The 23,712-nt window shown below is 41.5% G+C and overlaps 1 protein-coding gene across 2 annotated transcripts in view; it reads left to right on the top strand.

The window, feature by feature from the left end:
* The window catches only part of EFCAB6 (EF-hand calcium binding domain 6), a 294,900-nt gene that overhangs the window by 143,845 nt on the left and 127,343 nt on the right, over positions 1-23,712 (top strand). For both annotated transcript variants that reach the window (XM_071219103.1, XM_023588220.2), the window contains one exon: positions 1,590-1,746. In XM_071219103.1, the coding sequence (XP_071075204.1) occupies positions 1,590-1,746 (157 nt within the window). The remainder of the gene's footprint in view (positions 1-1,589; positions 1,747-23,712) is intronic.

The raw sequence follows: 23,712 nt of genomic DNA, 5'->3' as shown, positions 1-23,712 counted from the left end.
TGAAAGCACATATTTAAATCAAAGAGCCTGTCATGGAATAGGTGTTCAGTGAATATTTGTTGACCAAACTAGCATTTTAGTATTTTATTATTTAAATAAGAAATATGGCACACTATAAATGCAGTGATTACAATTATAGAATTTTAGAGCAAGAAGTGATCTTAGAAATTATTGAATTTACCTATTAATTTTAGAAATGAAAGCACTGAGGTCTGAGAAACAGAGACCTGCCTAAGGTTATTCACTAACTTGGGGACAGGACTGTGTCAGGAATGGAGGACTCTTGACTTCTAGAAAACCTCTTTGCAACTGAACTCTTATATTCCTGCACTCACATTTAATATTTTCCAGAAACTTAGACTCTTACATCCTTTTAATATTTATTGTGAAATGCATCCATTAAGCAGGTTAACATTTTCTAATATGAATGATAGAATTATTAAAAATGATTGCCAGATTGAATTGTAACAATAAAACATTCTTAGTAAATCTATAAAAAAATCAGACTGATGAATATTCTAGCTCTTCTTCATTTTGAAAATACAGGTTTAGTCTAATCAAAAGATATTATTTTAGCTTACTTGTTAATAGCTTGTAATAAATCTTTAAGGAAATGTAAAATGTGGAGCTATTGAGCAGATTTCACTTTGTCATAGTCCCTTTTAAAAGTTCTTAAGTATTGAGCAATGGGAATATTTTAATGGTATGCTAATGAAATTTGAATATCTGGTCATTTCAGTAGTAGCTGCTTTATAAATGGGCAGAAAGATGGTATTTTAAGAGAAAGGTTAAATATTCTGTGATAAGATACGCCTGCCTCCTAAAACCAGTGAAAGAAGTAATGACGAATTAAGCAATTCATAAAATAGAGTAGGCTCTTCTGGAGAGCTCTTTAGAGGCAGAGAAGCACAGGGAAGGAAGTGACCCCCAGCTTCCTTGAGTAGCTGAAGGATGATTTTTTTCCCCCAAAATGGAACCAGAGACTTCTGGAGAACTGAGGAAACAATTGTCCTCCAGACACACTCACCCAAACAGAACACATTATATAAAATTTATATTTTATAAATCAAGTTGATTTCACAAATCATCTTGGAATAATTGTGGACTTCCCTTCATTCCCATGGAGGGTTGATGATGACATCAATCTGGTCCTGTTCTTGAATTTCTAAGCTTTGTAACAGGCTCTGACTTAAAAATTTCCCAATTCCCCAAAATATCCTTTTTCAACCATATCTTTACAGACACATGCTCTGTTCAGCCAGCTCAACACACAATTGCAAGTCTTAGTACAAGGATGATCGTATCCTCTGTAGCCCCCTCCGCCTGGCTCTGCTGCCATGTACTGGCACAGCAGGAAGAGGTTTTCCCTGGACACCGTGGTCCTGACTTCCAGTTCTGGCTCTGTAGCTTACAAGCCACTGTCGAGTCAGAAGTTCCTAAGCCATTGTCTATCTGAACATATTTCCTCATTTGTGAAATGGGGAGGGTCCCCCTCCTTGTTGTGGGTTAAGTAGAAAATGGCACCACCTGTGGGGAGCACTCTGGCGTATAAACTGACCCTGGAACCTAATGGCTGCTTGTGATTTTAGAGCCAAGCCCACTGAGGACAGAACCACCGTGACCAAAGAAGAAGTTATTGAAAAACTCAAAAACTACATACAGCAGCAAGACCCAGCATTCAGAAAACGGTTTCTTGACTTCAGTAAGGAACCTAAGGGAAAAATTAATGAACATGAGTTCAGGAAGGTAGGAGAATGGTTTTCTCTGTGTTTATGTTTCTTTCTTTCCTGAAGGAGTTTGGTTATTTTCTTATAATAACACCTTTTAAAGCAGAGGAACTAAGGTCTCAGTAATGGTTTATTCCAAGACAAAGGAGATCATTTTTAGGCATCTTTCTATAATTTAAGATAATTCTTTAGGCCCAAGAATTCTTTGTCTTTGGCAAATTTCTTCAGAAAATACTTTCAATATGAATGTGGCTCATTGTTAAATACTTAAAACTTTTAAAATGACGTATTCATCGATGCATTGTTTGACCACCTACTATGTGCCTGGCACTATGCATTGAGGAGCAGAATGGGGTGGGAGGGTGAGAATTCGGAGGTGCTAAGACTGCTCCCTGCTCGTGATGCTTGTGAGAACAGAACTGGGATACGTGCCTCTAGAAAGTAAAGAAGTCTGGCAGTGAAATATGGGAAACTTGGAGTGCTGATTTGCATGTGCTTATGGGAACTGGCAAGTTTCTGCCAGAAAGAACTCAGCTTGACGGGTTCTGCATAGACTTCTCAGGAATTAATTTAAATGATTGCTTAAAATCCCTATTATGATCCCTGTAGCTAGTCATCTTCAGCTGTGTTTAAGGAAAGTATTTCAGTTAATATGTAACAATGTAGATAAATTTAGATGTAGGCAATGAAATATATTTCCAAGAAGATAATAATGACATTCATGGCTACTGTTTATCTTACACCTGCCCATGCCAGGCAGTGTGATGGGCTCTTTACATAGCTGATGTCCCAGTCTCAGGAGGAGGGAACAGGGCTGGAGGCCCAGAGATGGGGCTAGGTACCTACTGAAATAGGCCGACCCCCCAGCCTCCCCAAAATGAGGTCAGGGTCTGATGCCATCTTGAGGTCTGGAGAATGGCAAGGAGGGTAGACTCAAGAAACACTTCAAAATAAGAAGGGGGTATGGGATAGGATAGGAAATAAGAGATAATGGGATAAGAAATTAGAGGTACTAAGAGAGAAGATGGACTCAAGGATGACTAGCAGAGTCAGGTGGGCGATAATTAGTCACTGATGCTTTGATGAGTACAGTTCTAATCAGGTGAATGTTGGCCATGTAGGGCATAGAGAAGGTTGAAAGGTAAATGGGTGTGACTTGTCCAACTCTCTCCAGGTCCCGCTCTTCCCCTCAGGGCAGTTTTCCGAGATTTTACTTCACCCCAAGTCACCCGGCACAGTCCTTGGCCCCTAATGCATGAATGTCTTGAGCTATCAACATACTTGACTCAGAGTCAATTCACAGAGTCACAGGATTTTAGAACTGGAAACCAAGAGTCACTAGTCTGCCTCTGGTTTTTCTAGAGAGGAAGTGACTAGGCTGAGACTAACCCCACACTGCTGCCCCAGGCAGCTTCTCACCTCTGTTCACCTGAGAGCCCTGTGGGGACAGCAGCACCTGCAGTTTCCTCCAGCTCACAGCTTTATCTCCCACCCTCCGAGGAGCAGGAGTGGGTGCCTCCCCAGTTCCTATCTCTAGCCCATACCACTCTTCTGGGCCTTTGGCCTCACAGACCCATCTGCCTATTGGATTTCTCCACATGGGTGCCTGCGAGATGCCCACATGCCCTCAGGGCCTTTGCATCTCAGCTGATGGCCGCTAGTGCCCTCTCCTGGTTCAGGTCTAAAATCTCAGAACTTCCTTGGCTCTGCCTTTTCTCTTATGACCAAATCCAATTTATCAGCAAAGATCCATTGGCTCTCTTCAGAACTGTTACAGAATACAACAACTTCTCAACCTTCCACTGCATCCATCATTTCTCTCTGGCTTATTCCAGCAGCCTCCATGCTGCCTTTGCCTCACTACAGTTCATTCTCAACACAGTAATGGCTCTTCTAATCAGCAAGTCCAATTGGGCCGCTCCTGCTCAAAACCTTCCAGTGGCCCCCATGCAAATAAGACACAGAGTCCTTAAATGGTCCAGGGCATCACCTCTTCTCATTTTCTTCCAGTCCCACTGGCCTCCTCCTCTTTCCTGGACACACAGACACTTCTTCCTTTGCACTGGCTGTTCCCTCTGCCTGGAATGCCACTCCTCAAGTATCTACATGCCAACCCCTGGCCTCCTTCAAGTCTTTATTCAGCTAAACTGTTCTCATTAAGGCGACCCTCATAATCCTATTGAAAATTGCAACCTGCCCCCCACCCCCACATCTCCTTTGTCCTATTTTTATTCTACAGCACTTATCACTTACTGCCATACATACTGTCCTTATAGTGCTTTGGGTTCATTTCTTTTGTTTGTTTGTTTGCTTTTCTTCTATTAAAATCTACCTACCAAAGGTAGGACTTTTTCTCTTTCATACAGTAATGCATCCCAAGTGCACGGTACATAGTGCATACCCAATAAACATTGGTTGAATGAATGAATGAATTTGAAGAGTAACTGTAATCTCAGGTGGATCTCTGACCTGACGCTGTTTCTGAGGTTGGTGGAGACAGGTAGTTCAGAAGCCCCTTGGGATTCCTAGAAGTGAAGCTGGTTCCCACATCCATCAGTGGCCATGCCCCTAAGCCACCCTGGAGCCCTTCTCCACCTAAGCGTTTCTCTGGATTCTGGCCAGCCTTGAAGGCAGCTGAGCAAGCACTTGTAAGGCAGTAGCAGGAAGAAGAGTAACTTCCTCCTCTTCTCCTGGCTTCTGGGGGACTTCTCTGCCTACTGAGAAGAATAGAAAGAAAGAAGAAAAGGAAAATCCAAGAAAGGACTGATAAATAGGAAGAAAAGGTTTTATTGTGTGTTTTTTTAACATGAATATTAATTACCAATTCACTGTGAACACAATTAAGATTTCCCACAATTAAGTTTTAACCTTTGGGCAAAGTCTACTTGTGACCAGTCATTCAGCTTGAATGTGAACAACCAAGGAGAGATTTTAAACAGTATACTGTAGGCCTTATTTGATCTTCAGAAACTATATGCATTGCATAACATATAAATTAGCATCATCAAGTGAGAAGATTGTTTATAGACCAGGAAAGCAGCTTCTTTCTCCTAACAGTGAAATCAGAGCTAGGAAAATCACGGGTTTATATTGTAGAGAGAGAAGAATTGAGGTTAGGCATAATGCAAGGCTTCCAGATGATAAGGATTTAGGGACATTGAACTTCAGTGGCAAGGAACCCTTTTTCAGGAGCAACTTCTCTCAAGTTCTTTCAGTGTAATTGACAGGAATGATGATCCTGTAATGGTGATAGCTGCAATAATGTTGAGAATTACAATGATAACGGTAACAGTTACTGGAATAATGATGACAGCAACAGAGTAGCTCCAACGACCATTTCTCAAGCTCTGACGATGTCCAGGCCCCATGGGAGTTTCTGTGCCATCTTTCTGATCCTCAAGGGGACCCCATGAGGTATAAATGGCATCATGGCCTTGTCGGGAGCTTAGATGTGGCTCAGTGCCACTTAGCTGGTAAGCTGCCAGGAACTCGGATTTGAACCCATGTCTGTGTGTACCCACCACAGGTGCCTTCTGTTGTTCAGCCTTGCTGGCTGCAGTTGATTGTGTTTGGCATCAGAATTTTGTGACAAGAACATTAATTTTAATAACAACGGTCCTTAATGTCTTCCTATCATTTTGGTTGGGGATGCATAGAGTTCTTGCCTAAATGTGTATAGACCAATTAGTGGAGTAGGATGGTTGCAAAGCCTTAGCTCAGGGAGGTTGGGAGTGAAGCTCTAAGTCACATGTATCAGCTGACCTGATTGCACCTGCACAAAGTCACTCGTCACCTAACTTTGGGCACACTCTGTGGTCAGCTCGGATACCTTGTGCTCTAGACAGAGCTGTTGGTTATGTCTTCCCACCAGCCATCTCCTTCCCTGCGGCAGGGCAGAAGGTGGGTGGCTACTCAGATTCAGTGAGGGAGAACTGCAAGGACAGAATCGAGAGACGGCTGGGAACTTAGGGGTCACAGATCCCCGGTTCTGCATTTTCACTGCTGAGAACATTCTAATCTGTTTTTCCCTACTGTGGTCAGGAAGATTTGTCTGTTATACAAATTATATGTACTAACTAAGAACGTGTCTTTTCCCTTTTCTTTGTTTAATGTAAGGTATATCAGAGATTTGATAAATGTGAGGTAACCACTGAATCCACACTGAATTGACAGTCTTGGGAAAAGCAGAACTATTGGGGTTTTAATGAATTCCATGTGCTTTTTATGCTTAAATGTATAATTTCCTTTGGCAAAGAGGGAAAGGAGTATTCTTTCTGGAATTGAACTAGACCTGTTGTGGGTATTTTGCATTGTATATTAAATCGTTCTCACAACTCCTTAAGGCATCCATTCCCCCTCCCTCCCTGAGGAATGCCTCTCTCCCAGTTCATTGCTCTGGCGACTGTACCACACAGCCTGTTCTTTGGCATTTAATGCAATGATGTGCTGAGCTTCTTCACTAAGGAAAGTCACTTCTTTGGATGCTTTTAGAATTGCGTATTTTAAAATGTATCACTTTATCCAAATACCAAGTTTAAAAACTGGTGTCATTGCAGGAAAAACATGTCTAAATTTTAGGATGCTCTAGATATTATATTACTTCTCTGAATATTTCTCTTTCCCCTCTCCCTCTCCTTCACATGCTGAATTAGCAGAAAATCCAAAGAACAGTTATTCAAATAAGAGAAGTGGTTAGTTTCCTGTCTTGTAAGAAGGAATCCAGTGTTTACTGGTGTGCAGCCCATGCAGCAGCTCTACAATGTCATTAGAGACCCAGGCTGCTTCTAGCTCTCCACTCTTCCATGCTCACCCTCATGCATACAATTAAGCTGCTAGAGCACTGCCATCACATACATGTTTCAGGCAGGAAAAGGGGGAAGAAAGAAGGGCAAAAGTCTCAAACCAGCTAAATCTTTCTTCTTTAAAAGGGCTTTCTCAAACACAAAACATAGCATTTTTAAAAAAGATTTATTTATTTATTTCTCTCACTTCCCCCCAACCCAGGTTGTCTGTTCTCTGTGTCTATTTGCTGCGTCTTCTTCTTTGTCCGCTTCTATTGTTGTCAGTGGCATGGGAATCTGTGTTTCTTATTTTTGTTGCATCATCTTGTGTCAGCTGTCTGTGTGTGCGGTGCCATTCCGGGGCAGGCTGCACTTTCTTTTGCACTGGGCGGCTCTCCTTACGGGGCGCACTCCTTGCACGTGGGGCTCCCCTATGCATGGGACCCCCCTGTGTGGCAGGGCATTCCTTGCGCACATCAGCACTGCGCATGGGCCAGCTCCACACGGGTCAAGGAGGCCCGGGGTTTGAACCGTGGACCTCCCATGTGGTAGACAGACGCCCTAACCACTGGGCCAAGTCTGCGCCCCATAGCAGTTTTTACTTAAATTTCATTGACCAGAGTTGTGGTATAGATATACCCATCTCTAAGATAGATAGATAGATCTATATAGATAGATATATATAGAGAGAGATATATAAAGAGAGAGATGGATATGGATATAGGTATAGATATAAATATAGATATAGATATAGATATAGATATAGATATAGATATAAATATATAGATTTGGGGGGAGGGGCTGGCACATGACTACTACCCAGAAATAGCAGGGTTGATTCAATGGGACAAAGGAGAAAATATATACTAGGCTGGGTAATAACAGTCTCTGCCATTCTCTCTAAGTGAACATTTTGAGGATGCCTTTTTTGCCTGCTCAGTATAGGACTAAGCCTCCTGGGGGAAATGGACAGAGCAGATGGTGTGTTCTCTGACCTGCATAACACCAGTGGAAGGTTTCATTGCTTGGAGCCATAGGATGACAAAGTACCCAAGGATGCATAAGTCAATAATTGTCTAACTGAGTAAACTCTTTGCCTGGCTGTATCATCTATCAGGAACTTAAGGGCAGCTTTACAATTCAAGTTCCCCATAACTGGCTGTTCCTGATGGGAAACTGTGATTCTTCACCCTCAGTAAAGACCTTGACCGCTGTTTAGCTCCCTGTTATTCTTAGACCCACCTCTGGAGTCAGAAAGAGGGCTACAGAGCTTACAGCAAACTTACTCAGAGCCCTTGAGGCATGTACTAGGGAAGGGCCAGCTGGTAACAGCTCAACCCAGCGACCCCGATTCTGAGCGCCTCTCAGTGCCCGTCTTCTGTCCCTCCTAGAAGGCGAGAACCCCTGGCCTTGCTTAGCACCAGGTGCGCTTACCTTCTTCCTGAGTAGAGCACCTTACTCCTGCTGGCGCCGTCGCACATTTCTGGGGATTGTAACCCCCCACCCTATTACCATCAGCACCTAGTCACGTGCATTCATTCCCTCTTGGGGGACAGGGACGTGGTGTAAACAGAGCCTCACGACCAGCACCGGATGCACCCAATCTCTCATTGCCGCCAAGCGTGGGTAAGCAAGCTAAGCGCTTATGGCGGCTCTGCGTGACGTGGAGAGCCCTGGAGGCCCCTCACAGCTCTAGGTGCGAACGGCTTTTAATGGCATGTTGCATTTTGGCTATTGCCAGCACAGAGAGGGAATCTTTTTTCTTCCAAAAAGAAAAACACCAAATTGAAATTATGTTTCATAAATAAAGTGGGACTTGCTGCTGCTTCTTTTTTTTTTTCAATTTTGTATTTGGAAATAATTTAGAAAATCATGGGACAGTTGCAAAAATAATACAAACCCCATACAGAAAACTCCAGCATCCCCCGATTCCCCCAGATACCAGAGAGGGATTCTTGATGCTTGTTTTGAGGCTTTTGAGACTCAGCACATAGAGCAAAGGTTCTCCATTTTTCTACAGTGTGCTTATGACTCAGGTAAGGAAAGACCAGGGGAAACTGAGGAAGTAACCTGTTATTGCAGGTGGGCAGGGGAGAGAGGATGTGAATAGGGGCAGGGGAAACCCGGAAGCAGAGAGGTTAGGTTTGGGAGGGTCTTATGGCAGAAGGCATCTACAAGCAGAGAAGAGTCAAGTGAGGTTCAGGGGTACCAAGGGCAGGTGGGTTCAGCAAGACGGAGTGCAGGTCTGGAACCCCATGGCTGCTACCCAACTTCTCTTAGTCCCATTTTCCATATCACTTGATGTCTCTTCCCAATCTGCCCCAAGGACTAGAGAAAATGTATGCAGCGATCCTGGCACATGGTATGTAATAAATGAAAGTAGCTTTAATTAACGATCACTACGCAAAAGTTAAACAAATTGAAGTTCAGGTAAATCGTTTTTCTTTCATGGGCCATTGAGCCATTGAAGAAAAAAAAAAGAGCAATCACAATGATTTTTTCTGTACTTAAAAATTTTAATTATGAAATATTTCAATCATACAGAAAAGCAAGCACCAAACGTACCACCCAGAATTAGCTGTCAACATTTCGCTGTATTTGCTACAGTACTTTGTTTTTAAAAGAATGATACAGTATAGGTAAAGCCAAAGTCCCTTCCCTATCCCTTCATCCTCATTCCCTCCCTAGTGGAAGCCGTCTTGGAGGTGATGGATATTCCCACACATGGCTTCTCACGTTACTGCTTAAGTACTGGAACGGTTGGAGTCTCAGGGGAGTGAACGCTGTACCGGGTCTGCAGTCCCAGGTGGTGTGCTGCAGTGCAGCCAGCAGGTCCCACAGGCAAGGGCCACTCCTGCATCGCCTCCGCAGTTCCTCCCTTGTCCGGTGCTGGTTTTTTGCGGGGTTCCGTGTCAGAGGATCAAGCATTCCGGAAGCCCCCAGATGGTGGCACTGGCAAGCCCACACCTGAAACACAGGCCTCTTCCTGTGAGAATGAGCTCTGGACCCTTCCGGGATGGTCAACAGCCACCACGTGACTGCTTGGTCTCCCTGGGGGAAGTGCTACAGCAAGCATTGGCTTCTCCTTCTGGGCAGTGGCTGTGGGCGGCAGAAGGAGTCGAGCGCCCTGGCTCAGCAGGAGTCGCGCCCACTGAACCCAGGCTTCTGCCTCTGCTTGGCCTTCGTCGTTCGTGTGCCCATTGCCACACCTTGGGTGGCTACTGACAAAAGCTCCTGGAGTTAGATCAGCTCTTCCTGATGATTCCTGCCCGTGTTAATGTGGGAGGCAGCAACCATCGCTGCTCATGCCTGTTAATCTGCGCCCACGCACGGGCTTCCACCACACACCTTCTTGTTTCTGATATCCCAGGAGGGATTTCTCCCAGGCTGCTGGCTAGCCAGCCAGGCCATCTGCCACTGCCCATGAGTCCAACTTTTTTTCTTTAATGCAAGCACTCTCCCTTCCCCTTCTTCTAGGAACCTCTAATCTGCTTTCTACCTTTGTGAATCTGCTGTTTCTAGTCATCTCTTACAAGTGGTATTGTACAATTTTTGTCCATAGGTGTCTTGTTGATTTCAATGAGCATGCATTCAAGGCTCCTCCACGTTGCAGCATGTCTCATAAATACATTCTTTCTTATGATGGAGTAATATTCCATTGTATGTATATACCGCATTTTGTTTATCCATTCATTTGTTGATAGACACTTGGGGTTTCCAGTTTTTGGCTACTGTGGATAATGCTGCTATGAACACTGGTATACATGTATCTGTCTGCACTGTTTTCACTCTCTTTGGGTATATACCTAGATGTGGGATTGCCTGGCACTGACCTAAATGTGTCCCCCATGTGTTCACAGGGGCCGCTCTGCTCCCTCTGGCACAGGGTCAGGAACCCTCGATGGGAGCACAAGCTGGCTCCACCCTGTGTGGGAGAGGGGCCAGCAAGGGTGCCAGGAGCTTCTAATATGGCTTTGGAAGCTGTGTTCTCTTAATTCAGCACTTGCTGGTTAATGCAGCCTTTTAACTGTTTTCTTTAGTTTTGAGAAAGAGTCCTGGTTTTAAGAATCTTCTGCCGCCTTTGCCCCAGGGGTGTTGGAACAATGACAGCCTCAGAGCTGGCCCCCAGGGTCCTCAAGTAGCAGGTCACAGGTAGAGAGCTGGAATCAGACCCCAACCGCAGTTTGGAGGGCTAGTTCTTCAGGTCCCAACCCGGCACCAGGGAGCTGCAATGGGAGCCAAAGCTCCAGTCCCCACTGCAGTCCCCACTGCACTCCACCCTGTGGCTGGGGGAAGGGCGATGGGAGCCCCTGCGGGAGGCTGAAACTCCCCGGTCTTATCGCTGACCAGCCCCTTCCTCCTGCTTCTCCCCGGATGCTGCACACTATTCCCCTCTACTCCAGAGCTTCAAAGTGGGTGATTCAGCCAGTTCCTGCCAGTTCATTGTTGCTTGGTGGAGGCACTTCTACTCCGCCATCTTCCCCCGACCCTCAGCCTGCTGGCTAATGAAGCATCTCCTTCAGGGTAGAGTTATTAGGCCCGACACATCCCCAGCTAGTTATGCTGGGTATAGGTCTGCAGCCAGGAGAGGAGGCGGGGGCAGGTCCTGAGGGGGGGACCTATTTCAGGAGGAAGACACCTAGCTTATCTTCTCACACAGGCACTGATGAGCGGCGGAGTGGTAGCTCTTCACAGGCCAGGGTGGCCACTTCTGCGAGTAGTTCTAGCCTCCTCCTCTTGCTGATGTCAGCTGGTGCGAAGCTTGGCTCCCACCATCTGCCAATCATTGGCTTGATTGGTCAATTCCAGTACACATGTATAGCAATGTCAGACTTGTTCATCTGTACCCTCATGGGAAACAATTTTTGACTAAAGTGCTTTTTTGCTTTAGTGTTACATATTCCATTTATTCCAAAGTTAGGTTGCCATCTTCTCCCCACTTCCTTTAGTGAGGTTGTTTACTACATGTATAATGTAATTAGACTCTTGTTACAGTCTTCATTCTTTCCTGGGATCCCTGACTTCCTAAGTTATTTTTAAAATTTTTCATACATTAAGGTTCATTCTTTGTGTTGTGAAGATCTGTAGATTTTGAAAAATGCATCACATCATATATTCTGCACTAGAACATCATGCAGAGTAGTTTCCTCACCCTCTAAATCCCTCGTGCTTCATCTGTCCATCCACCCTCTCCTCCTCTGAACTCCTGCCCCCGCTGGTCTTTTCACTAGCTCTATTTTTGCCTTTTGCAAAATGTCATATAGTTGGAATCATGCAAGATATAGTCTTTTCAGATTAGCTTTTTTCACTTAGAAATATGCATTTATGGCTCTTCCATGTCTTTTTGTGTCTTGATATCCATTTCTTTTTATGGCTGAGTAAAATATCATTATATGGATGTACCACAGTTTGTTTATCCATTCACTTATCAAAGGACATCTTGATTGCTTCCAGTTTTTGACAATTATGAATAAAACTGCTATAAACATTGTGTACAGGTGTTTGCGTGGACATAAGTTTTCACTCAATTAGGTACATACCTAGGAATACGATTGTCAGGTCATATTGTAAGACTATGTTTAGCTTTGTAAGAAACTACCCAACTGTCTTCCAAAGTGACTGTATCATGTTTCATTCCCACTAGCAATGAACCAGAGTTTCTGTTGCCCTGCCTCCTTGTCATTGTTTGGATTTTAGCCATTTGAATAGGTGTGTAGTAGTATTTCATTGTTGTTTTTATTTGCAATTCCTTATTGATAATGATATTATCAATCTTTTCAAATGCTTATTTGCCATCTGTATGGTGCAGTGTCTGTTCAGATCTTTGGCCCATTTTTAACTGGTTGTTTTCTTCTCATTGTGTTTGAAGAGTTCTTTGTATATTTGGATATAAGTCCTTCATGGAATATGTGTTTTACAAAAATTTTTTCCCGGTTTGTTTCTTGTCTTTTATTCTTTTAACAGTGACTTGCATAGAGCAGTTTTTTCATTTAGTAAAGTCCATGAATTTGTTTCTATCATGGATTGTGCATTTGGTGCTTTATCTAAAAATTCTTCATCAAACCTGAGGTCACCTAACTTTTCTCCTATGTACTCTACTAAAAGTTTTATAGTTTTTCATTTTATGTTTAGATCCATGAGTTAATTTCTGTGAAAGGTATAACGTTTGTTTCTAGGTTCATTTTTTTGTATAGGATATCAAATTGTTAAAAAAAAAAAAAAAAGACCACCCTTTCTCCAATGAATTACCTTTGCTCCTTTGTCAAGGATCAGTCGACTGATGGTTAGGCTAATGTGTCAACTTGGCCAGGGAACTGTGCCCAGTTGTTTGGTCAGTCAAGTACTGGGCTAACTGTAAAACGAGGGCATTTATGGACTTTAGTCCCCACTGACTTTACTGCAGTGGTAAATCATAGATAGCTGATTACAATTACATCAGTCAGGGAGATTGCCATTAGCAATGGGTGACTCTTTATCCAATCAGTTGAATGACTTAAAGGGGAAGTGATTCCAGCATCAAGTTAGAATTTTCCAGCTTGTCTTTGGACAGCCAGCATCTCCCAGAACTCATCAAGAACCTTCATTGGACTTTCATTGGAGACCCTGGTTGCAGCCTGCCTGCAGAACCTGGACTTGTGCATCCCCACGGTCATGTGAGACTCTGATAAAATATCTTACTATCAACAGATATCTCTTGTTGATTCTGTGTCCCTAGAGAACCCTGACTAATACACCCCTCAACCCTGCTCACACTTACACTCCAGCATTGTTGACCCTACTCACATCACTGCATCACCATCACCCCCATCCACTGCCAAACCACCCCCATCCACCTTATCATAGATTCTGCCCAGTTTGAGCATTAGCTCACCACTCTCTACTCCCTTTCTATCTCCTGGTAACCTACCTTCCAGAGTCCATCTCTATGTGTCTGCTCAATATCCTTAGTTCATATCAGTGAGACCATGCAATATTTGTCCTATAGTGACTGGCTTACTTCACTCAACATAAGGTCTTTGAGATTCATCCATGTTGTCGCATATGTCATTACTTCATTCCTTCTTACCACTGAGGAATAGTCCATTGTATGTGTATACCACATTTTGTTTAACCATTCATCCATTGATGGATACTTGAGTTGCTTCTACCTTTTGGCAATTGTGAATAAGGGCTTTAGTATTTCATCATCAAGTATGATATTAACTGTGGGTTTTTCATATGTACTTTATCATGTCGAAGAAGTTTCCTTCTAATCTATCTTTTGAAGTGTTTATATCAATAAAGGATACTGTGTTTTGTTGAATGCCTATTTTGCATCAATAGACAGGATCATGTGATTTTTTTCCCCTTCGATCTGTTAATATGGTGCATTACATAATTGATTTGCAATTACTTGATCATGGTGTATAATTCAATCGATGTGTTGTTGGATTCAATTAGCAAGTATTTGTTGAGGATTTTTGCATCTAAGTTCTTTAGAGAGATTATTTTAAAGTTGTTTTCTTGATTTGGCCCTTGCCCAGTTACTGCACTCCTTTCATTGTTTTCCAGAGTTTAAGGAGTTTAAGGAAGTTGTTCAAAACTTCTGTGGGGGAATCGAATCCTGAAGCATCTTATGTTGCCATCTTGGCTGGCTGGAGCCTACTCGCTTGGATGTTGAGTGAAATTGCATTTAATCTGTAGATCAAATTGGGAATACTTGACATCTTAGCAATATTGAGTCTTCTAATCCATGAACAAACTTTCTCTCCATTTATTTAGATTTTCTTTAATTTCTTTCATCAAAACTTTGTAATTTTCTTTATAAAGATCCTATAAGTAGTTTGTTAGATTTACCCCTCAGTATTTCATTTTTTATGCTAATGTACATGGTATTGTGTTTTTATTTTCAAATTCCAATTGTTCATTGCTGATATATGGAAAGTAATTGTCTTTTATATGTTAACTTTGTATCCTTGACTTTGCTGTATTTTCTTCTAGGAGTTTTAAAAACTGATTCTTTGGGATTTTTCTACATAGACATATATCTGTGAACAAAGATGCTTTTAATTCTTCCTTCCCAACCTGTATACCTTTTATTTCTTTTTATTGTCTTAATGCACTAGCTAGAACTTCCAGTATGATGTTGGATAGGAATGGTAAGAGAGGACATCCTTGACTTGTTCTTAATCTTAAAGGGGAAATATCCAGTTTCTCAAAATGAAGTATAATCTTATCTGTAGGTTTTTTTGTAGATGGTATTTATCAAGTTGAGGAAGTTCATCTCAACTTGCTGAGAGTTGTTTTTGTTTTTTTTTTATCATGAATGGGTGTTGGATTTTGTCAAATTCTTTTTCTTATCAAATGATATGATAATATGCTTTTTCTTTTTAGCTTGTTGATGTTATGGATTATAATAATTGATTTTTGAATGTTGAACCAACCTTGCATTCTTGGAAAAAATCTTACTTGGTCATGTTGTATAATTCTGTTTATACATTGTTGATTTGATTTGCTAATATTTTATTGAGGACTTTTGTATATATTTTTGTGAGATATATTGGTCTGTAGTTATCCTTTCTTAGAATTGATATCTTTAAGTGTTTTGGTAGAATCTGCTAGAAAAACCACCAGAATATGACACTTTCTTGTTTGTAAGATTATTAATTATTGATTCAATTTATTTAATAGGTTTAAACCTATATTAGTCAGGATTCTCTACAGAAAGAGACTCAACAGGAGATATCTGTAAGTAGTGTGAGATTTTATAAAATTCTCTCACATGACTGTGGGGGTGTACAAGTCTAGATTCCGCAGGCAGGCTGCAAACCAGGGGCTCTGATGAAGGTTCTTGATGCATTATTCCCCGGAGACATTAGCTGTCCAAAGACAAGCTGGAAAATTCTCTCTGAATGCTGAAATCACTTCCACTTTTAAGGTATTCAACTGATTGGATAAAACATCACTTATTGCTGATGGCAATCTCCATGGTTGATTGTAGATGTAATGAGCCATCTATGCAGTAAACTCACAGATGACTAAAGTCCATAAATGTCATTGTATTACAGTTAGCCCAGTGCTTGCTTGACCAAACAAGTGGGCACAATTACCTGGCTAAGTTGACATATTACTCTAACCATCACAGTCTACCCCCTGTCAACTTAGCAACCCTATACATCACCATACTTAGTCTCCAAATAAAAACAACAACAGACATGCATAAATATATTTCTGCCTAATAATATTCAACTGTCCTGCCTACAACCAGAAACACATTAATTCCCTACAGAATAGGGTGCAAGTCCTTGGGTAATATTCACACTTAAACTTGACATCCTTAAATATTATGGCATGGAACTAATACAACTTGTCATAAGGGAAAAGGTTAGAGAAGAAAACAAAGATATTCATTTTATGTACATATACATTCATAATCATAAAACCCCACTTCTCATACCAAATTCTGTATTAGAATTTGCAAAGTACCAGAAATCTGTTGGTTTTTATATTGGGTATTTATTGTAAGAGGTAATTGCTCACCCAAAGTCATTTGCTACATGTTGAAGCAAGATGGCAGGTGGTGTCTGTGATGGTTCAGGCTTCCTTCTTACTCTTTTTTTTTTTTTAAAGATTTATTTATTTATTTAATTTCCCCCTCTCCCCCGGGGGTCTGTTCTCTGTGTCTATTTGCTGCGTCTTGTTTCTTTGTCCGCTTGTTGTCAGCGGCATGGGAAGTGTGGGCGGCGCCATTCCTGGGCAGGCTGCCATTCCTGGGCAGGCTGCACTTTCTTTTCGCACTGGGCGGCTCTCCTTACGGGTGCACTCCTTGCGCGTGGGGATCCCCTATGCGGGGGACACCCCTGCGTGGCACGGCACTCCTTGTGCCCATCAGCACTGCGCATGGGCCAGCTCCACACGGGTCAAGGAGGCCCGGAGTTTGAACCACGGACCTCCCATGTGGTAGACGGACGCCCTAACCACTGGGCCAAGTCCGTTTCCCCCTTCTTACTCTTAAGGCTCTGTGGTCCCAGCTTCTTCCGATCTCAGCTGTAGTCTGGCATAAGGTTCATCTCTTTCCCTGGCGCTTATTTCTTTCTGGGCTCAGCTGCTCTGCTGTCATCACAAAGTCAGCTGTAAGCTATCAGGCTCACCTCTCTTCCCGGGGCCTCTCCTGCCTGGTCTAATGAACTGTCTCTCTTCCTCTGTATCTTATTCTCTGTGTGTCTACTTCTGTGTGAGAGTCTGCTTTATCAGCCCACCAAGGGGGCAGGGACACAATGCTGAGTCACACTCTAATGATGTAGTTGAATCAAAGCCCTAATCTTAACATAATTTAATCAGATGTTTCAGCTGAGTCTAATACAGTCAAAGGGTTATCATGCCCAGAGGAACAGACCAGTTTACAAACATAATCTATATCTTTTTTTTTTTGGACTTCATAAATAATATACTACTACACCCACATTTAGTTTTTTTCTATTATTAACATCTTACATGAGTATAGTACATCTTTCACAATTAATGAACCAATACTGATGCAGTGGTATTAACCAAAGGGTCAATACTTTATTCAGATTTACCCAGTTTTTCCTTAATGTCCTTTTTCTGTTCCAAGATCCCATCTAGGAGACATATTACATTTGGTCATTATACCTCCTTGGGCTCATCTTAGTAGTGATAGTTTCTCAGACATTCCTTGTTGTTTTTTTATGATCTTGACTGTTTTGAAGGATGCTAGTCAGATATTTTTTACAATGTCCCTCATTTGGGATTTGTCTGATGTTTTTCTCATGACTAGATTGAGATAATGTTTTTTTTGGAGAAGGCCCCAGAGGTAAAATGTCATTCTCATCATATGATGTCAAGAATATATGCCATCATTGTGGTTTATCACTGTTAATGTTAACCTTGACCACCTAGCTTGAGGTAGTGCTTGCAGCTTTCTCCATGATAAATTATCTCTTTCTGTCTCTCTCTTCAGGAATGATGGAGTTAGTCTTACAAATTTTTCCTCGCAGTCCTGGTTAAAGGTGTGTCCTCTGGACATTCCTGGTTTGGACAGGCAGGTCTTAAATGGTAAATCCATTCTAGCATTCCAATCTTTCTAAGCCTTTGAATTCCCTCTTCTTCTGTACACCAGGGAAAATTGGGCATCTCAACCTCAGACATGATAGGCCATCTTGGTCCATGTTTCAGTTAGCCACTGGAACAAACTATTAGAGCCCTTTCTAACCCTTTGAGCTACAGCATTGAATCCAGAATTTCTGCTTAGTGGGCCCATATCAATACATTTAGCATAATCCAACTTTATATTCCTTCCACCATTATCCCATACCCTTAGTATCCATTCCTATACATATTCTCCTGATTTTTGACTATATAAATTGGAAAACTCATGCAGTTCTTTCAGGGTATAGTGTACTTCCTCATGGGTCACATTTTGTATTTCACCTTTGGGGGCTTGTTATGATTTTAGTCTAGTAATACGTCTCAAAGAGAAGAGGGGTGGGAGGGGGGTGAGGAGAAGGATTAGAAATGCTTCCTTTACATTTTCATCTGATAAGAGCATTAATCTCTTCAGGCAGGAGTTGGAAAGCAGATTCCTTAGGGCAGGGTGGAGGTTGGGCAGTGCATCCTAGAGTTTGGCTGGTACCTGCCTCAGGGCTGGGAGGAGGTCCAGACTCCCTGGGTCAGGCCAGAGGCTGGGCAGTGTGGGCTTTAGTTTGGCCAGGACCCACCTCAGGGTTGGAAGGTGGTTTGGACTCCCTGGGGCAGGCTGGAGTTTGGGTGATACAAGATTGATTGACCTTGTGTAGTCTTCACTGGGCAGGCCATCATCTGGCAAAGTCTCAGCAGAATTTAGGGTTCCAGTGTCCCTGCCAATATCATCATCATCCCAATTGTCTCCATCTCCAACCCAATCAGGGTTCCACTCCTTTCCAATCAATGCCTTCACTTTAATAGCAGACACTTTTCAAGGTTGAGATTTTAGTTGCCTCTGTAACTGTCCTACTCCGTACAATGAGAAATCTGGGTCTGGTTTTCAAAGATCTCAAGTCTGTGGCTGCATGAAGCACACACAGAAACTTTCACATCATTCATGTGATGTTTTAAGTTGCAAATTTGAAGTTTTTACTCATTCCTTTCTTTTGTAACTATAGCCAGAGTGTCTAGGAGGAGCCAGCCAGCATCGGGTACCTTTTGACTCCACAAAACTCTGTTAAGGTGTTGAAAACACTCTCACCCAGATCCTTGCCTCTTGTAAGTGTGAAAGTAGGGGAATTCAAGGATGATATTTGCTTATCTACATTACCAACTCACACCATGGACTATTAATGGCCTCTTCATTATTGGAAGGGGAGTCATTAGTACCCTTGAGTCCAATTAGAGTAGAGAGCCAATTGCAAAACTCCCAGAACCACCTCAGACATCCCATGTTTAAGATTCTGTTCCTCAAGAACCACTCCTGGTACCAAGCTATATTAGTCAGGGTTCTCTAGGGAAACGAATCAAAGGAGATATTTGTAAATAGTATGAGACTTTATAAAATTCCCTCGCATGACTGTGGGGATGCACAAGTCCAGATTACACAAGCAGGTTGCAAACAAGGGGCTCCAATGAAGATCCAATGAAGGTCCTTAAAGAGTTCCAGGATATTTTGGCTGTCTAAAGACGAGCTGGAAAATTCTCTCTGAATGCTGAAATCACTCCCCCTGTTAAGGCCTTCAATTGATTGGATAAAATGTCACTCATCACTGATGGCAATATCCCTGGTTGATTGTAGATGTAATCATCAATCTATGCAGTAAACTCAATGATGACTAAAGTCCATAAATGTCCTTGTATTACAATTAGCCCAGTACTTACTTGACCAAACAACTGGGCACAATTACCTGGTCGAGTTGACAAATTAACCTAACCATTACAAGGCCTATGACAGTTGGGTGAGGGATGGACTCCAGAAAATCATGTCCTTAGAACTCTTCCATTCCTGTGGGTGTGAACATATCATAGGTGGAACATTTTGATTAGATTACTTCACTTAAAGGCCTGTTGATTAGATTGTTTCAGTTGGGCATGGCCCAGGGTGGGTCTTAATCCTTTTACTGGGATCCTTTATAAATGAGTATGGGGAGAGGAAGCCACAGAGGAAGAGTCCCCCAAAAGCTGAGAGAGAAAGTCCCAGAAGCCAGAAGCTGAAATCAATGGAACCTGGGAGACAGAAAGCCACTGGGACAGAGAGAAAGCTGGAAGAAGCCAGAAGCTGAAAGTGACAAGACCCAGAAGAGAAGGGAGAGACTGCAGATACAGCCATTGTGCCCTGCCATGTGACAGGAGTCCTGGATCGTTGGCAGCCACCTTCAGGGGTAAGAGTGTTGCCTGATGCCTTGATTTGGTCATTTTTCACAGCCTCTGAATTGAAAGCTTATAGGTTAATAAATCCCCATTGTAAGTCAACCCATTTCTGGTATAATGCCTTGGCATCCCTTAGCAAACTAAAACAAAGCCTATCGATTATCTGTTTCACCTAGTGTTAGTTGTGGTAGTTTGTGTGTCTTTTCCAAGGAATTGGTTCATTTCATAAAAGTTATCAAATTTATGGATTAGAATTGTTCACACTATTCCTTTATCATCCTTCTAATGTCCATGGAATCAGTGATGGTGACCCTACTTAATTTCTGATATTAGTAATTAGTGTATTCTAATTTTTATTGGAAAGTCTGACTAGAGATTTAGCAGTTTTATCATTTTTTCCCAGAGAACCAGTTTTTCACTTTTAAAATTTTCTGTATTGATTTCTGCTTTAATTTTTATGATTTCCTTTCTTTTGCTTGCTTTAGGCTTAAATTGCTGTTCTTCCTCTAGTTTCCTAAGGTGGAAAGTTATGTTATTGATTTTAGATGGTTCTTCTTTTCTAATAAAAGCATTCAATGCTATAAATTTCCCTCTAAGCACATCTTTTGCTGGGTCTCATAAATTTAATTAAGTAGTATTTTTATTTTCATTTAGTTCAACATTTAAAAATTTTTCTTAATACTTCTGCTTTGTCCCATGTGTTATTTAGAAGTGTGTTATTTAATATTTTGGAAATTTCCATTTATATTTCTGTTAATGATTTCTAGTTTATTTCCACTGTAGTCTGAAAGTATACTTTGTATAATTTCTATTCTTTTAAATTTGTTAAGGTTTCTTTTATGGCCCAGAATATGGTCTGTCTTGGTGAATGTTCCATGTAAGCCTAAAAATATTGTGCATTCTGCTGTTGTTGGATGAAATATTCTATAAATATCAATAAGATATAGTTGACGAATGGTGTAGTCCAGTTCAATTATATTCTTCCTATATCCTTACTGGTTTTCTTCCTTCTGAATCTATAAATTACTGAAAAAGCAGTGTTGAAGTCTCCAACTGTAATAGTGGATTTGTCTGCTTTTTCCTTACAGTTCTGATTCTGTCAGATTTTTGAGATACCAGGGGCGAGGGATTAAACCTGGGACCTTGTATGGGGAAAGCTGGCACTCAACCACTGAGCCACACTGGCTTCCCTGAGTTGTTTTTTGTTTGTTTGTTTGTTTTGCTTGTTGTTCGTTTTTGTTTTTTCAGGAGGCACCAGGAACCGAACCTAGGACCTCCTATGTGGGAGGTGGGAGCTCAACCACTTGAGGCACATCCACTCCCCTTTCAGTTTTTGCCTCATGTATTTTGATGCTCTGTTGTAAGGTGCATAGACAAAAAGGAATGTTATGTCTTCTTAAGAGAATTAGCACCTTTATCATTATGTAATGCCTATCTTTATCCCTGGTAGTTTTCATTGTACCGAAGTCTACTTTGTTTTAAATTAATATAACTGCTTTTTCTTTCTTTGAGTTGGTGTTAGCATAGTATATCTTTCTCCATCCTTCACTTTTAATATATCTGTGTTTTTGTATTTGAAATGGGTCTTGTTGTTCATCTACCCTGACAATCTCTGCTTTTTACTTAGTGCATTTCTGTTATCATTTAAGTGAATATTGATATGGTTGGATTAACATCTACCATGTTTGTAACTGGTGGGTTTTTTTATTGTTGTTGTTTTTTGTTTCTGGCATTTGCTCTTTGTTTCTTCTTATGTTCTCTTTTAATCCACCTTCTCTGGTTTTAACTGAGATTTTTATATTATCTATTTTATCTCTTCTCTTAGCATATCTATTATCGTACTTCTTCCATTTTTTTAAGTGATTACCCTGGTATTTCAATATGTTCCTAACTCCTCTCACCCGTTACAGCATTGCTGTCCTTTTTTTCTAATTTTCTTGTGCTATAATCATACAATACATTATTGCTTTTAATACTTTGAACACTTACCTATCAGATCAATGAAGAATAAGAAAAATGATTTTATTTTGCCTTCATTTATTTTTTCTCTGACATGCTTCTTTACTTTGTATATATCTGACTTTCTGACCTATATAATTTTCCTTCTCTCTGAAGAAGTTTGTATTAGTCAGCCAAAGGGGTGCTGATGTAAAATACCAGAAATTGGTTGGTTTTTATAATGGGTATTTATTTGGGGTAGGAGCTTACAGATACCAGGCCATAAAGCATAAATTACTTCCCTCACCAAAGTCTATTTCCACGTGTTGGAGCAAGATGGCCGCCAACGGCTGCAAGGGTTCAGGCTTCATGGGTTCCTCCCTTTCAAGTTCTTGCTTCTCTCTGGGTTCAGGTTTACTTTCTTCCCAGGGCTTGCTTCTTCCTGGCTCAGGGTTCCTCTCTTCCTGTGGCTTGCTTCTGTTTCCTCTGTGAGCTTACTTCCCAGGGCTCCAACTTGAGGCTTCAGCATCTCAAACTCCAACATCAAAAACCCTCAACTCTATTCTTTCCCATGTCTTTTATCTGTGAGTCCCCACCCACCAAGCCCTAATGACATGGCCCAATCAAAGCCCTAATCATAACTTAATCATGCCCAGGTACAGAGCAGATTACAAACATGGATCCAATATCTAATTTTGGAATTCATAACCATATCAAACTGCGACAAAGTTATTTTAACATTTCTTGAAGAACAGATCTACTGGTAATAAATTCCCTCAGTTTTTGTTTGTCCGAGAAGGTCTTTATTTCTCCTTTATTTTAGAAGGATAATTTTGCTCGATATGGAATTCTAGGTTGGTGCGCTTTTTTCCCAGCACTATAAATATTTCAGTCAACTCTTTCCTTGCTTACATGATTTCTGAAGAGAAGTTCAATGTAATTCTTTTTTTTTTTTTTTTTTTTTTTTAAAGATTTATTTATTTATTTAATTCCCCCCCTCCCCTGGTTGTCTGTTCTCTGTGTCTATTTGCTGCGTCTTGTTTCTTTGTCCGCTTCTGTTGTCGTCAGCGGCACGGGAAGTGTGGGCGGCGCCATTCCTGGGAAGGCTGCTCTTTCCTTTCACGCTGGGCGGCCTTCCTCACGGGCGCACTCCTTGCGCGTGGGGCTCCCCCACGCGGGGGACACCCTTGCGTGGCAGGGCACTCCTTGCGCACATCAGCACTGCGCATGGCCAGCTCCACACGGGTCAAGGAGGCCCGGGGTTTGAACCGCGGACCTCCCATGTGGTAGACGGACGCCCCAACCACTGGGCCAAAGTCCGTTTCCCTCAATGTAATTCTTATCCTTATTACCACAGGCAAGGTACTTTTTCCTTCTGGCTCCTTTCAAGATATTTTCTTTGTCTTTGATTTTCTGCAGTTTCAATATAATATACCTAGGTGGAGATTTTTTATATTTATCTGGCTTGGTGCTCTCTGACACTCTTGGATCTCTGTTTGGTATCATTAAATATGGAAAATACTCAGCTATTATTACTTCAAATATTTTTTCTGTTCTTTTCTTTCTTCTGATATTTCAATTATATACGTTACCCCTTTTTAATTGTCCCAAAGTTCTTGGATATCTTGTTATTGTTGTTCTTCTTACTCTTTGCATTCTAGTTTGGGAAGTTTCGATTGGCAAATCATCAAGCTCACTTATTCTTTTGCCATGTCCAATCTGCCAATAAGCCCATCAAAGGCATTCTTCATTTCTGTTACAATGTTTTTTAAAAAACTTTCTATCATTTCCTTTTTAAAAAAAAATCTATTGAAGTATATCACTCATACATAAACATACATAAACCATAAGTGTATAGTAATAGTTGTGAACTTACAAAACAAACATACATAACATCATACAGGACTCTCATAACTCACCCTACTACCAAT

This window comes from Dasypus novemcinctus, chromosome 12 (assembly GCF_030445035.2).
Source record: "Dasypus novemcinctus isolate mDasNov1 chromosome 12, mDasNov1.1.hap2, whole genome shotgun sequence".
NCBI lineage: Eukaryota > Metazoa > Chordata > Mammalia > Cingulata > Dasypodidae > Dasypus > Dasypus novemcinctus.
This window is presented reverse-complemented; position numbering and strand designations above follow the sequence as displayed.